This window comes from Dermacentor variabilis, chromosome 3 (assembly GCF_050947875.1).
Source record: "Dermacentor variabilis isolate Ectoservices chromosome 3, ASM5094787v1, whole genome shotgun sequence".
Taxonomy (NCBI): domain Eukaryota; kingdom Metazoa; phylum Arthropoda; class Arachnida; order Ixodida; family Ixodidae; genus Dermacentor; species Dermacentor variabilis.
In genome coordinates this window covers 25,738,863-25,753,733 of record NC_134570.1, presented here as the reverse complement: position 1 = coordinate 25,753,733, position 14,871 = coordinate 25,738,863, and the positions used below count along the sequence as shown (strand labels likewise).

Genomic DNA, 14,871 nt, shown 5'->3' with positions numbered 1-14,871 from the left:
TACATCCCCCTGAAAAGCGGTTCCACTACTGGTGTCATCTACGACGGGGACGTCACCATCTCCAGCGCTGACTTGCCTGCTCTAGTGAAGCCTGCCGTTTATTGCGTTGCCATAACCCGTGTGTATCACCTCGGCACATCCCGCTGCGTGGAAATAATTTTCAAGGGCGAGTCTCTCCCTTCGCACGCCAAGGTGGGCCGCTTTAGGCACACTGTGCGACCATTTATCCCAAGGCCACTCCAATGCCGCAATTGTATGAGGCTGGGACACGTCAGCGCCATGTGCGAGAACACGAGAGTTTGCTCACGCTGCAGCGAGCCCCACGCTGCAGACTCTTGTGCAGCCACGGTTCTCAAATGCACCGATTGCCTTGGGTCCCGTGATGCTTCCTCGAGGGACAGCCCCGAAATGAAGAAGAAAAAGATGGTCTGGAAGTAGATGGCGAGAGACCGTTCGTCTCGACGGGACGCTGTTGCGGCCATTAGAAAGCGACGCTCCCGGCGCCGTCGGACTCCAAAGAACGCTGATGCCTCTGTGAAGAGTACGCCCCATCCGACAACACCTCCTCCTTTGCCCTCTAGGCCTGGCGGAATCAAATCTAAATCTGACGAAGTCATGGCGGAGAACAATACATCTTGGTCCACATTGCTAAAGTCACAGCCAAAGCCAGAGCCACAGCGGTAGACACAACCGGAGCCGCAGCCGATGCCACTGCCGGAGCCGGAGCCATGTCAAGGGCTACAGCTGCGCACCGCTGTAGAGTGCACAGCGTGGGTTCCTGACAAATTGCCCGAGGATGACCGGCAAGTCATTATGGCTCTCCGGTCTCTGATGAATACTTTTCGAATGCTCTTGAATAGCCTGCACACTCCGCCAGCGCGAAGTGCAATGCAAGTGCTCCCAATTCAGTACTTGCAGCATTCTATTCACACTGAAGTAAAAAAAGCTGGGTTTTGCTTTAACGATATACTGCCACGTACTGCAACGTACTGCTGACGACCAGTGGCTCCTTGGTCTTGACAGGTGACTTCAACGTGCATCACCGGCTATGGGGAAGCACTAAGATTAGCTTCAGACAGCAGAATCACGGCAGCCTAATGTATCGGCAGGGCACTTGCTTGGACTTGACTGATTTCAAGGCACTTTGCTGCGTGCACACACATTGTTCCCTCTATGTCGCTTTCCTCTTTCCTTCCCCCTTTCCCTTCCCCCAGTGTAGGGTAGCAAACCGGTCGCTAGTCTGGTTGACCTCCCTGCCATTCCTCTCGTTGCTATCTCTCTCTGTCTCTGCTGAAAGTCAGCCTACATGATTTTATCTCAAAACTCCTTATAATCTAATCTAGTTGTAAGCTCTCGTCATCTTTTCTCTTTAGACTTTGGCTGTTAAATGCGTTGAAAATAGGCAAATGATTTGAAAGAGGCAGACTGTACACTCCACTAACAATTCCAGACTCGATATTCGTCAATGCATGATCAATTAGAGTAGCCGTAGTGCTTGTTACACGTGTCGGTTGACATATTAAATTTCTGAAATTGAACGATTTAAGGAGGTGGTGGTGGTGGTGGTGGTGGTGGTGGTGGTGGTGGTGGTGGTGGTGGTGGTGGTGGTGGTGGTGGTGGTGAATTGTAGCAACAGGCGGGTTTAGTCTGGCGATCAAGGCCGGCAATTGCTCCGCCCGAGCGTCTCGCACAATACCGCTGAAGGGTTTCACCATATGTCCATCAAACCAGTGTCTCTTAAGAATTCGATAAGAAGACGTGAAGTTTCTTTGCGGGCTATTACTGATCCCTCAGGAAATATGAGGTGTTGAAGGCGCGCATGCGGAAGGTCCTTTTTTTGCAGATTCTTCAGGAGAGCGTCCCTTTCATCTTGGAATTCCTGGCAGGACCACAAAAAGTGCTCAATGACTCCTGTCTCGTTGCATGCCGTACAGTTCGGAGAATTGATTCGCCTTGATTTGTGTGTCCTTGTGTATTGGTTAAGTACATCAATAAACTTCTCGCCAACAATTTTAACCTTGGTAGCTTGGTAGCTTCGTAAGCAAGATAAAATTGATTTTATCGAGAAAACTGCCATGGGTCACGTTGGGGGGTCGATAGACTAAGCCTACAATTTATCCAGTTTTATTTTCACTGGATGAAATATCGCTGGATGAAAATGTAATCGCAGGCAGCATTGTAAAACCGAGATTATTTTTCACAAGAAGGGCGACACCACCCCCTCAATAACGTCACACACGTGCACGGGATATTAATCTGTAACCTGGCACATCTACGATTTCATTGTTCAGAAGCCAAGTTTTCACTTGTTGCATTGACGTCATACAAGAAATTTTGCACCGATAAGAATGAGGTCAACAGCTTTACGTTTTTTCTTAAACTACGTATGTCACAATGAAAAATGTTCGTATACTTATCCAAACAAAAGTCATCAATTTCCTTTGATGTCTAAGCCATTTAGTTTTAGAGAATACATCTGTCAGGCAACCCAAATATATATAACCACACTATATGGGCTAAATTTTCTTCACTTGTATTACTGATCACCCTAGAATTATCTGTCTTCCGCATAAGTACTTTGCCATCCGATACCCAGGCGAATTTCCACTTTTGCTCTCGCTTCATGTGGATGTCCTTGGCAAGTAGCGCCTTATATTCGGGGCATAGATGTTCGTTCACGTACAGTGACTGAGCTTTTTTCCGAGCCAAGCATTGCTGTTATTGGTCGTTTTTTTTTCTTGCGGCTTTCAGGATCATGTCGCGCTTTCGGCGTGAATTAAACCTGACAATGACATTGGGTGGCCATCACCCTTTGTGTGCACACGATGAATGGCATCAATGTATCCATCACCAAGATGAACATTCAAGAATGTTGCAATCTTTTGCATAGTTTCGTCAAGAACCTCATTTTCAATTCAAGGTTGTTTCTGCGACAGTATTGCTTCAATTCAGTCAATTTCCGTCGTGTTTCTTTAAGTTCTTTGTTCAGCCGCTTGTTTTCCGTTTGACAGATCAGGCTTTGTTTCTGCACCTGAGAAAGCTCTTGTCGAAGGTTAACAATTTCTTGCTTGAACTCTTCAAAGATACTATTAATAAAATTCATTGAGACTGCAACTTATTTGAGCTCTGCTTTTATGCTGTTGTTGGATCGGTCAATATTTTTCATTTCGGTTTTTGCTAATGACAAAACTTATGCAAATTTCGTGGTCATTTCAACCATAGTCTTATTAACCTCCTTTATAGATCCAGGTGGTTTTTCTCTTATAGACTTAGTGAATTCTAATAGAGCGTCATTCTTTCTACACTTCATGACTCGTTTGCCGTTGCTGTACCAATGGAGGCTGGCACCGACGCTCGCTCTGTTCGGGGCGATCGCAACTGGTAAGTGGCGGTCGCAGAGGGGACGAGAGTGTACTATTGTTACAATGGCGAGCAACGTGACCAATACGCCAGCAGGCAAAACAGATCGGCCGATCGTCTGTGGTTCGCCACTCGGCTGGATTTCGGTAGCGTGCAGGATACCGCGTACCGGTCGCTGGACCTGGAGCATGAGACAGCTGTGAAGCGGCATCGGCACATGCAGAATGAACTCCAAGATTAGCGAGTTCTTCACGGACTATTGCCTGCATAAATGGTGCTGTAGGCAAGTTGTTCGGTTCACTGGGGCGGGAAAAAAGGACTGCGGAGCCATGACTTCAAGCCGCACTATCCATGTCAGGTCATCTGATGAAGATGGTCGCTGGACTCCTAGCCTGTTGCCACAAGGAGATCTCACAGCTGTGTTCGGCAAACGTACGAACGGCGTTGCAATGCGGCAGCTCTAGGCCTGCTCAACGCGTTGACGCTCTATTATGATGTCCTGTATCACAATTTTTGCACATGAACAGGTTGAAAGCATTGTCGGTGATTCCCTTCAGCACATGCCTAACCTTGTCTGACTCTATCGCTGTCGGTCTTACGGCGTAGAGCCGGCACGTCCTGTAAGAGGCGTATGTAAGAGGCGTATGATTCTGTGGACGTCTGGGCGCGGGTCTCTAGTTCATTTTAGCAGTGCTCTTCCGCCCGGCGGGACGGCCGAATAAGTCCCTCAGCTTCTGTTTGCTCGTGTTCCAGTCGTTAAGCTCTTCTCGTGGTTGTCATAAACACACCTTCGCCGTGCCTTGTAGGTACAAGACAAAGCTAGGCAACATAATCGTCATATTCCATTTGTTGTGGGCACTTACATGCTCCTACGTGGCGATCCAGTCTTCCACGTCGAGGTGGTCGGTGCCGCAGAACGTTCCTGGATCCCGCGGCTGAGCCGACACAGCCGTCGGGGTTGTAGGCATTGATGTGGGCCGCGCCATGTCGGGTCCTGTTTCATCCGTCATGTTATATATTCCGAGGGGACGACCACTGCGGAGCTCCATTGTGGTTGCTCGTGGGTACCCAGCACCTCCACCAATTTGTTATGTTGCAGAAGTGACATATAAGGATGTGTTTACAATATTTACAAGAAAGAGAACGATGCATAAGCAAGACGGATGTCATGATCGATTCCACCTCTACACGTCAAATCGTCTTCTTCTGACTGGCGTCACTCTTGGTTGCGCTGTAACAATATGACGGCTATCCGCGAATCAACTAACCCGATTCTTGGACAATCTCCCACAGTGCGTATGAGACAAAGTATCTTGTCGAATTCAAATGGTATAGTTTAAACGCCATATGATGATAATGTGAAAACTGCCTTCTGTGGAACTGTGAATTGCTCACTCCTTTCTTGCTCATTCACACACAATAAAATCCGAATCTTATGGCAACTATCTTGCGCTGTTTCGCTCATAAAAGTTCTCGATGCAGGTTTTTATCGAGTACTCAAAAATTTTTAAGAAGCTCTGAATCAGTACTTACAAAGAATTTCTCCGTCAGCATATCTTCCCTTCCACTCTTTCTTTATGCCCACTTTTAATCACACAATTTAACAAGAACCATGGGTTCTTGTATTCAAACTACTTCGTGCTGAGGATACTTCTTCGGCCTCGCCGAAGAATTTTTGAAAGTTGCGTAGATGACAGTTTTCACTGGAGTCAGGCACATCAGACATTTGTGATAAAACGTGTGTACGTCCATCTCTTCTTTTTTTTAAGGAAGAAAAGCTGATATTCGATCTCTAACACATTCCTCGCGAAAGCAGTGTGGCACCGCGCCCAACTTGTCACTGAATCCGGGATCTTGTCTCTTGTCACTTGTCACGGGATCAATTCTCCCGGGAAATCGCGGAAAGTTCACTGAACAGCGATGTTCCTATGCGCCGAGTTGGTATCGAACTCCTGCATTACGAGCGAGGTCAGGTGCTCGAAAAGCGGCAGCGCTGCGTTTCCCCCATAATGACACGCGCAGTTGTGCGGTGTATCATATCGATGGTGAAACAGTGTTTAAGGTACGAAGTTCAATGCATATTACCTTTGACAACCCCCCTTCCCCCGCCTCTTCCACTTGACTCTCCAATATCCAAGCACTTCAGTGAGCATCGGGACCATAGTTTATGTATAGAGGTTCGAAACTTCGAGCGTTCTCTCGCGGCGAAGCTTAGGGACTCGGCTATATAGCCAAATCTCACCATCATTCCCACAAAGATTGGTATACGTCCCTGCTTTGTATCGGATCGACTCTGTCTGCCGAGGCAGCGTATCCGTGGCCAGGGCCGTGGGACCTAGCGCGACTTTCCAGTGGCGTGAGTGCAAGCCTTGCGAAGGCTTCTGCACCGTGCAATTGACAGCAGCGAGTATTTCTCCTTCACCGATCACGCGCGCCCGATTCCTAGCCCTTAGAGAGTATGTGTTTGGAGCGCCGACCTGCGCAGCTATCGCAAGCGCGCGACACGGCCAATATATTCATAGTGGAGCGCCGGGACTGCACTTCCTCCTCCGCGACGACGACGTTGTCTGCGGTGCAGAAAATCCCATTTGTACCGCGGCAGCGCCGTCGATGCACCGGCAGGGGGTCTCAACACGAGGAATTTCTCAAGATCTGTGCGGGAGCTTCCGAGTCTTCTTTCTGCGACGACGGCGTTCTGCGGGGACCCAGCCGCCCACTTCCCGCTTCGCTTCCAACCACCCGCGTCGTTTGGCTCCACTTTGAGGAAGAGAGAATTATTCTAGGAACCGCGTCTCGCTGGATGCAATTGCTTTCCTTTTTTTTTCTTTTTCTCCTTTTTTTAGTTTTCCTCTTATTTTCTTAGCTTAACTCGGCCGCTACAAGCACCTCTGGAAATTAAAAAAAACTCTGCAGAAGCAGAGCTTTCCACACGGTTGCCGATTTTCTGGTGGTTTGTTCTCTTTCACTATTCTTTAGTCTTTTTCTTACTTTTTTTCTCATCTGCATTCTTCGGGAAGTACTTGGGTCATTTCGGTTCACAAGTTCATCGCGAAATGATTTTCACTCGTGCTGCACCTTTGTCCAAGTGCTTTAAACGTCACTAGGTATTGCTTCTTTCCCGCGATAGAGTTACGTATACTCAGTGCCACAGTGACAGTGTTTCTGCAGGTCAGGTTCAGGGCGAAGGCTGTTGCGTTTAACAATGACTACTTCTCGTGCTTTGCGAAAGCTCCAGCTTCTCGTCATGTGAAGCAGTCTTTCAATCCATCTTTCATCGATATTTCTTCATTATCCCTACAGCAACGACACCTGTAGTGCGCAAATATACTGCCACGGGAGCGTGTACCACCAAGTGTTCATGGAGGCCGTCCGGATGTCGTTGCTGGAGGACAAACCCTGTGAGAACGAGAAAATGGGGCAAGGAGGTTACTCCTTGTGGAAGTGGTAATCTTGTCGCTCTGTTCAAATGGCTGTTGTCGTCATTCCACGAGTAATGCTTTCCGTTCTTCGACTTGGACGAGCTTAACGTTGTTTTATAAGGTCTGCATTAAAAGTGGGGATGGATACTGGACAAACGCATGGACTCTAAAGATAAATTTTCACATCGCAATGATCTACGCCGCCTAAACACTACAATACTGAGGTGGTGACGAACTATATTTTCTACGTTCGTCTTTTCTCATTCTTTTATATCAGTGCCAGAACAAAGTATTCTCGTGGATCACAGGTCATCATTTTACTTCTTATTTGAATGTTAGTCAGTCAGTCCCTTTATTAAAGTCCTAAGGAACTACTAAGTTGTAGTTGCGGGCCACTCCCACGCTGGTGCCGTAAGACCATGATCCTCTGCTTGTTCGCGGGCCCTTTGGACATCCCTTAGCTGGTCCTGGGGATCGCCGCTTTTAAAGACCTCTTCCCAGTCCTCTTATTTATTAAAGGAGGCTTAACGCAGAACATTGCCAGAGCATGTGTGCTAACGAGCAGCACTCTATATAGCATTCAGAGCAGTGTAGGTCGATGTCCGAAGCAAAGTGCCTAAACTTTCCTCTCGAAGGGAGATATCCCGTTTGTAACATTCTCAATGTGGAGGATTGAGATCTAATTAGGTTTGGGTATGGGAGCCGGAATTGCCTGCGCCCAAAGTTATAGGGTTTCACTATTTCATGAAAAGAGAGTAATGGGTAAAAGGTATGCTCCAAATTATGACTGTTTAGCGTATCAGGACAATTGCGGAATGTTAGATCTCGCGTTTGGTGATGAACTAGCTCATTCGAGTTGGGTTTGCTGGTATGTACATTGATTACCATGTGCACCGGGAACCATGCAATAGTGTGGAAAGCATCAGGTGGTCTCTGCTTGATTATAGCTACCACCTCTTTCCAGATTAGGCCAGGTACAAAGGCTCGTATGGCTGATCTCGAGTCAGTGTAGATGTAAGGCCGCGAGGGGTCATTCATGGCTAGCACGGTGGCAGCCTGTTCAGCCGCCGCTACCGCGGTGTGTCTTACCGAAGCTACATTAAGGATTTTCTCATGAGGATCAGCTACAACAGCCACAAGTGAATCTGTGCGCCCGTACTGGGCAGCATCTACAAAGGTAATTGATTGCAGGCTTTTGTGCGCAGAGTCAATGAGAGAGCGGGCTCGTGCCTTGCGTCTAGGCGCATTATGCTGAGGGTGTGCATTTCGTGGGAAAGGGCTAACCAGAAAGTTCATCCTAACGGTGTGAGAGAGCACGATCGCATTCGCGTCGATGGCCAAGGGGGGCAGATTGAGGACGTTAATATGCTTGTCTGCCTTCGAAGACGATAGGCGGGTGGTTTGTGCCGTTCTTTGTGCTTCGATTACCTCCGTCAGGGTATTGTGAACCCCTAATTGTAGGAGCTGCTTCGTGCTAGTGCTAGTGGGAATTCCTAGTATGCGTTTGATGCCTTTTCTTATCAGCGCATCGATTTTGGCCTCCTCCGAGCGGGACCAGTTGAGCGCCGATGCTACGTAGTTTATGGGGCTCATGAGGAACGCATGACACAGCCTAAGGAGAATGCTCTCCCTGAGGCCTCCTCTGGGGTTCCACACTCTTGTGATTAATTGGAGCATGTTCTCCATCTTTGCCTTGACGCGGACAACAGTTTGAATGCTGCTTCCCTCTGCATTTAGTATCATACCTAGAATCCTGACCGATTCGACTCTGGAGATCATCTGACCAGAGAGAGAGAGAGAGAGAGAATGAAGAGGAAAGGCAGGGAGGTTAACCAGATATGAGTCTCCGGTTTGCTACCCTACACTGGGGATGGGGGATAGGGGTTAGAAAGATGACAGAGAGGAAAACGTTAAAAAAATAAAGGAATCTGACCAGATTCCGCATATAGGTTAATGGGAATCTGGCCGAGAGGGATATAGTGTCTCTGACCCCTGCGGTCTGGTCTATAAAGCAGTAGTTCTGACTTTGACGGTGACAGATAGAGTACCGTCCCATTTAAGTAGTCTTCGTTAACATCCATGGCCTCCTGAAGGACACGCTCCACGGCCCCGTCGGACCCCCGCCCCTCACCAAACGGGGATGTCGTTCGCATACAGCGCATGATTCGCGCGCCCTCGACCCTAGCCAGCCGCTCCGAGATACCTTTCATTGCTATGTTGAAAAGGAGGGGCGAGACTACAGCACCCTGCGGAGTACCATTAGCGCCTAACCTGAACTCGTTGGATCTTAGTTGACCGATTTAATAGTGGCTTTACGATCCCTTAAGAAAGAGCTGACGTAAGCGTGAAATCGTTTCCCTCAGTTTAGCTGCGAGATGGATTTCAGAATGAATCTGTGTGGGATGGTGTCAGAGGCTTTGGCAAAATCTAACACCAAAATACGTCTGACATCTCTGGTTTTCATGTTGATGATCTGCCTTTTGTTGATGAGAAACATGACGTCCTGCGCAGATAGAGAGGGCCTGAAGCCTACTATGTTATACGGGAACAGTTCTCGTTCCTCGATGTATCTCGTTACTCCGTCATGAAAGGCGTGCTCAGCCACCTTGCCCGCGCAGGACGTGAGTGAAATTGGTCTGAGGTTCTCGGGTGGGAATGACTTTATCTGATTTCGGGATAAGGACCACAGAGGTCGTTTTCCAGCACTCTGCGGCCCAGCTAGTTTCCCACGTGCGGTTGATATGCCCCGTAAGCTTCTCGACTGATTTCTCATCAAAGTTACGCAGAAGTCTGTTGGATATGCCAGCCGGCCCGGGCGCCGAGAGCCCGTTTAGCTCGTGTAGCACCTTTCTGACTTCCGCTTTAGTGACTGGGGCATCGAGCTCCTTTGGGTTCACCTGTATACTCTGGGTAGTCCTCGTGCCCCGGGGACTAGAGGGAGACACCTGTCTGCTAGGCTTCGAAGTATGTCTGCATCTGTTAGGTCCTCTCCTTTAAGATCGTGGATTATTCTATCAATTGCTAGGCACTGATTGCTTTTGGATTGTGAGTCATCTAACAGTCGCTTCAAGAGGTTCCATTTGCCTCCCGTACGCATCTGTCCGTCGACTGCCGAGCAAACGTCGTTCCATTGCTCCTTGCTCAATTCATGGCAATACGCTTCGATTTCACGATTTACCATATACTTTCCTACACAGCCTCCGATTGAGCCTCTGCGTTTGCCATCTGACGAGTAAGGAGTTCTTGACGTCTACCAGATGCGCCAAATGCGCATCCATCCTGTTGGCGTTTAAGTCCGTTTAGACTATTTTAGTAACAACCTTGACGTCCACATTGAGTCTCTTTAAGAGGTGTTCGAAGGAATCGTACTCCTACGAGTTCTCTCCCGGCGTTTACGGAATACATTGCAGTCTACTACGCTGAACGCCCTAAGGGGAGCTGCGCTAACTTCCAGAGAAACTTCCACAATAAAGTGGTCACTTCACAGATTTTCTTGGTTATTGTGCGAACTAACACAGGTGGCCTTCTTAACGAAGGTCAGATCCGGTGTGGTGTCCCACAACACCGAATTACCGGTCGCGTGGGAAACTGTGGGTCCGTAACTAGTTTTAGTGAGCAGTTTGTAACCGCTTGAAGTAGATTTATTCCTTTAGGGAAGTGCCTAACATAACCCCACGCCTGATGCGCCGCGTTAAGGTCTCCACCTACCACGATTGGAGCATCCTTTGCTTTTGGCGCTCCCTTGGCTATAATCGACAAGAATGCCTGGTGATGGTCGCTTGGGGAACTATAAATGTTTAGAGTGGAAAGGCTGTTTTTAACCCAGCTGCTGTAATTTATTTCGATAAGCATTACCTCCACCCTCGTGTTGCCCAATTGCAATTTGTGCACCTGAAAGGAGGATTTCTTCGCAAATAGGACCGCCAGGTCGAGTCTGCCATCTCCGGTTGCCGAGAGAGCTCGGTAACCTGGAAATGACGAAATTTCAGTTCTGTTTTCTTGTAAAAAGATAACATGTATTTGTCCGCCTGTGTCGCGATGAACTGCTGCAGTGGGGCCTTTTGTCCCTGAAAACTGGCGCAGTTCCACTGCCATATGATAGATTCTTTAGTGTGGCCTGCCATTGTTAATGTTTTGGTTTGAGAGAGCCTCTAGGAGGCTACCTGTAGCTTCTCTCGCTGCCGCTGGAGCGACTTCCATGCTGACTGTTTCAGTGCGCTTAGTTTGCGCGTTTTCTAGAACTTGTACTCTAAAGAGCAGAATTTGATTGCCCTTATCAATTCATTAACGGATTTTTGTAAGCAGTCCAGCAAGCATTGCATCGCTGCCTCCATCGTGGCAGTATGTTCGGCTGCCTCCTGCGAGGACGTGGCCCTACATTTAGCCGTATGCGCCTGCGCTTCTCCATCTTCCGAAGAGGTCTCTTGCTTTTGTTGAAGGTTTGCTTTGCGAAATGCCTCGAAATCGGCCTTCATCTTTTGGATTTATGCCCTGAGGCTGACGTTTTCTTGGAAGAGCTGCGTTACTCTAGGGTCCTTCATATGCTCTGGCAATGTTGCCTACGTTACCTTTTTTGGGCGCCTTCTCAGTCTTCGGCTTGACTCGGTCCGCGCATGAGGGTCGTTCCTGGATGCACACGCGGGATCGGGAGCGCCCCTTGGAGCGGGAAGGTCCTCTTGAGTGGGAGCGGCCCCCTCTGGAGAGGCTGCGTTGACGAGCCGCTGTCGTCAGTGAACGTGCACGTCCAGGCGCACTTGCCACCTGGAGTCACGTGAACGAACTTCCTCGGCCAGCTGTGATTTCTTGGCGTGCCTGCGCCGGCGTCGTCTTTGTCATACTATGTGGGGCGGCTGGAATCGCTGCTTGCACTTGCGGTCCGCGGTGAGGTGATGACCCCCGCAGATGGCACACTTTGGCGTGCACTGATGATCTTCGGCAGTCTGCAGTGATGATCTAGACCACATCCCCTGCACTTCTTCCTGCTCGGGTTCGGGCACACATCGGCTCGATGTCCCAAATCGCCACAGTTGTAACACACTTCCACGCGTTTTCTGCATGGCGTGCGGGGCAGCATGCCCATGCCACACATGGCGTAGTTCGGCACTCTCATAACCTTCGAAGAGCACCACCACCATCGTAGTAGTCTTGATGCCTCTCATCTCGAGCGCTTTCGTGTTCCGTTGGTTAACAATCCTTGCCCGCAGCCAGGCATCGCTGAAGTCGGTGTCGAGCTCGCGAACGACTCCCTTGCATGTATTGTCCGAGGCAGCCAAACAAGTTGCCACGTCGCACTTGCCTTCCCTGAGGTGTATCTGCTGAACGGCCGCGTAGGCACACGTGTTCTTACTTGCCGGCGTAGAAACGACGAGAATATTCCGAACAGCGTTGCGGCAGTTGATGTCTTCACCCACTTGGTCCGAAGCTAAGACCGCCACCATAGGCAAAGCTTGGGTTGGTCGAATCCAACTGACTTATTTAAAGTCGAGGCTTCTTTTTGGTCTGACTATGATGCGTATACGGTCCCAAGGCATTTTCGGTGGGGCGTTCACAAACTGCTTCGTCGCGCTCAGCGGGGCGGCGGTGCGGCGGCCACCTTTCCCGCTATTGTGCGTATGTGTGCTGGCCGTCGACTTCGAAGTCTCCGGCCGAGCCTTTTCGTTCCTGCCCATTGCCGTGGTCCAGCCTGGGCAATTCGCTTTGTCGAGGTCGATCTCGTCTCCTTCCACCATCTCAACTTCGGGCATTTCGCCCCACCACGCCGAGTAGGCCATGGCCTATCCCGGATGCCGCGCCGATGCTAGGCCGCGCCCGCTAGGGTGAGCCGATGAACAACGTAATCGGCAGTTCAAAGTCTCTCAAATTGTCGAAAAACTCACCTATCGACAGAAGTCTGGTATGGGCTGGTTGTTTGCGACGGACTGCGTCTAATGATGCACAACTTTCCAGGATCTCGCCAAATAATTCACCAAAACCATTTGAAGAAGCAGGATCCGACGATTGCGCGTTCGAACTACTCTGCGCCCCCCTGGCGTTCCCCTTATTTGAATGTGGAGCATATTTTGCCTCATTCTATGCACCTAGAGGTAGGTAGGTAAGTATGTAGGTAGGCAGGCAGATTTACGTTTCATCCCATCTCCGACCTCCGTAAAAAAAGAAATGCATGCCCGACCATGAAATTCGCATGTCTAGCACTTGTGCTTTCCCTGTGACACAACAGGCTTCGAACTTTCGAATGATACTTGTCTACCCAAGCGTAATTACAGTCATGTCTAGCTACCGACATATGCACAGCCTTCATACCTAGCTTAACAGTGATTGTACACCTAGGTATACTGATTACAGCTAAATCAAAGGTTAACCAAGTGAAACTGCGACTTAACCAGGCTAAACCAAGCTTTTGCTTTGCATATCCAGGGTTAGCTGAGCTAAGCCGCAGCCAATTTTTAACATCGCTTTGCAGTACAACTGTCATTGTCGTTTTAACATAGACCGCATGACATAGGCATGGTATACATACGATTGCACAAGACCTCGACGCAGATTTCGTCACAATGTGCTTCTCTCCCTTACGCCCGTTCAATACCTACGCAGAATCCAGCAGTCGATATGTCATATAAACTCGCGTCGAAAGGATGCAGTAGGAATCATGCCTCTGTCGTCACGCGATCGTCGTCACCGTCAAGGTCCTCTTGCTGCGGTGGTCGCGCACACGCGCGCTCGCACGAACACAACTTTTCCATTTACAAAAGCGCGTTCGTCCACCTGGCAACGCTTTGTAGAAGCCTAACATTGCTTGACAGCTAGCTACCTGCAAAATGATTCGCGCCACATTGATTGCCGCAGTACCTGAGACCTGTGCAATTTATTTCTTATTTTATTTTCTCCTTCTTCATCAAGTACAGACCAACCACAATATGCGGAACACGCCGCAGTGACTTAAGTTTTTCTGTCACTTTCATTGGCGTCAGTCAGCAAATGCTTAAATCGCTTTTTTACACCGCCTCTGCTTTAACACATTTCCAGTTCAATGTTATGTCGTTGCTCTGCCTTTTTATCTGTTTGTAGGCAGTATTTCTTTCACTAGATGCTGCTGCTTTTCTTTTTTCCTGAACTTGTAGCAACTGAACTTCCAAATGGCTCTTTTTATTTTCTATTCTTCGTGCGCATGCGCATTGCCTCCTATGAATCCACTGCCTGCTATCACCAAGATCGACTCACTCGGAGACACATACTATAATAAGTCTATTTACATGAATTGACTTTTAAGTTGCCGTGTGCTTCCCGTGACGTCTTTTGACAACTGTCGTTAGTGTATTTACGGGAGCTGACATTTCTGGTATGTTTTACGCGACCTCTCGCGATTTGTCATTTCTGTATTTCTGTGACATTACATTCCACTGTATTTTATGTGATCTTTAGTGTGAGCTGTCATCAGTGCATTCGTGTGATCTGCCTCTTTTCTTTTTTTTCAGTGGGGGCTTGTTATTTTACTTTCCCCACATATTTGTTCTATGTGAAAAAGAGTCGCCGACGCTGCTTAACAGCGCCAAATTCTCCTAAATTTCGGGTCGTAAACAATTTAATTGGAGGCAAAGAGGATTCTTATATTCTTACCTCCGATTCACGGTCGACTCTGAGTGTGTGAGCCGCACTGCCTGCAAAATATAAGACAAAAATAAAACGACACCATCACATAGCACTTTGTGGTGCCATGTCGCCGCGGTATACTCGCGGTAGTTATGCAATAACGACTGGAACAAACCTCCATTTTGCCGATAACTCTTTGCGTCACCCCCCCCCCCCCCCCTCATCGGCAGTGACCCAAAAGTTTAAGCTCTACTCTCTCTTTCTCTTTTATTTTTCTCGTTCTAAAACGGCTTCATCGACGCCGCTTTTTGCAGGCGTGCCGGGAGTGCGGAACGTTCGCGAGTATTCGTGCTGTCCGGAGCCGTACATCGACATCACGTACACCATCCACATACGGCGGCGCACGCTTTACTACGGCTTCAACCTCATCATTCCCTGCGTGCTCATCTCGTCCATGACTCTGCTCGGTTTCACGCTGCCCCCCGACACCGGCGAGAGGCTCACC

General features: G+C 48.9%; 1 protein-coding gene across 1 annotated transcript in view; it reads left to right on the top strand.

Annotated features, from left to right (window-relative positions):
- The window catches only part of LOC142575315 (neuronal acetylcholine receptor subunit alpha-7-like), a 362,638-nt gene that overhangs the window by 317,288 nt on the left and 30,479 nt on the right, over positions 1-14,871 (top strand). Inside the window, exon 6 of the mRNA XM_075684576.1 lies at positions 14,681-14,871. This exon is cut by the window's right edge and continues 4 nt beyond it. Within this exon, the coding sequence (XP_075540691.1) occupies positions 14,681-14,871 (191 nt within the window). The remainder of the gene's footprint in view (positions 1-14,680) is intronic.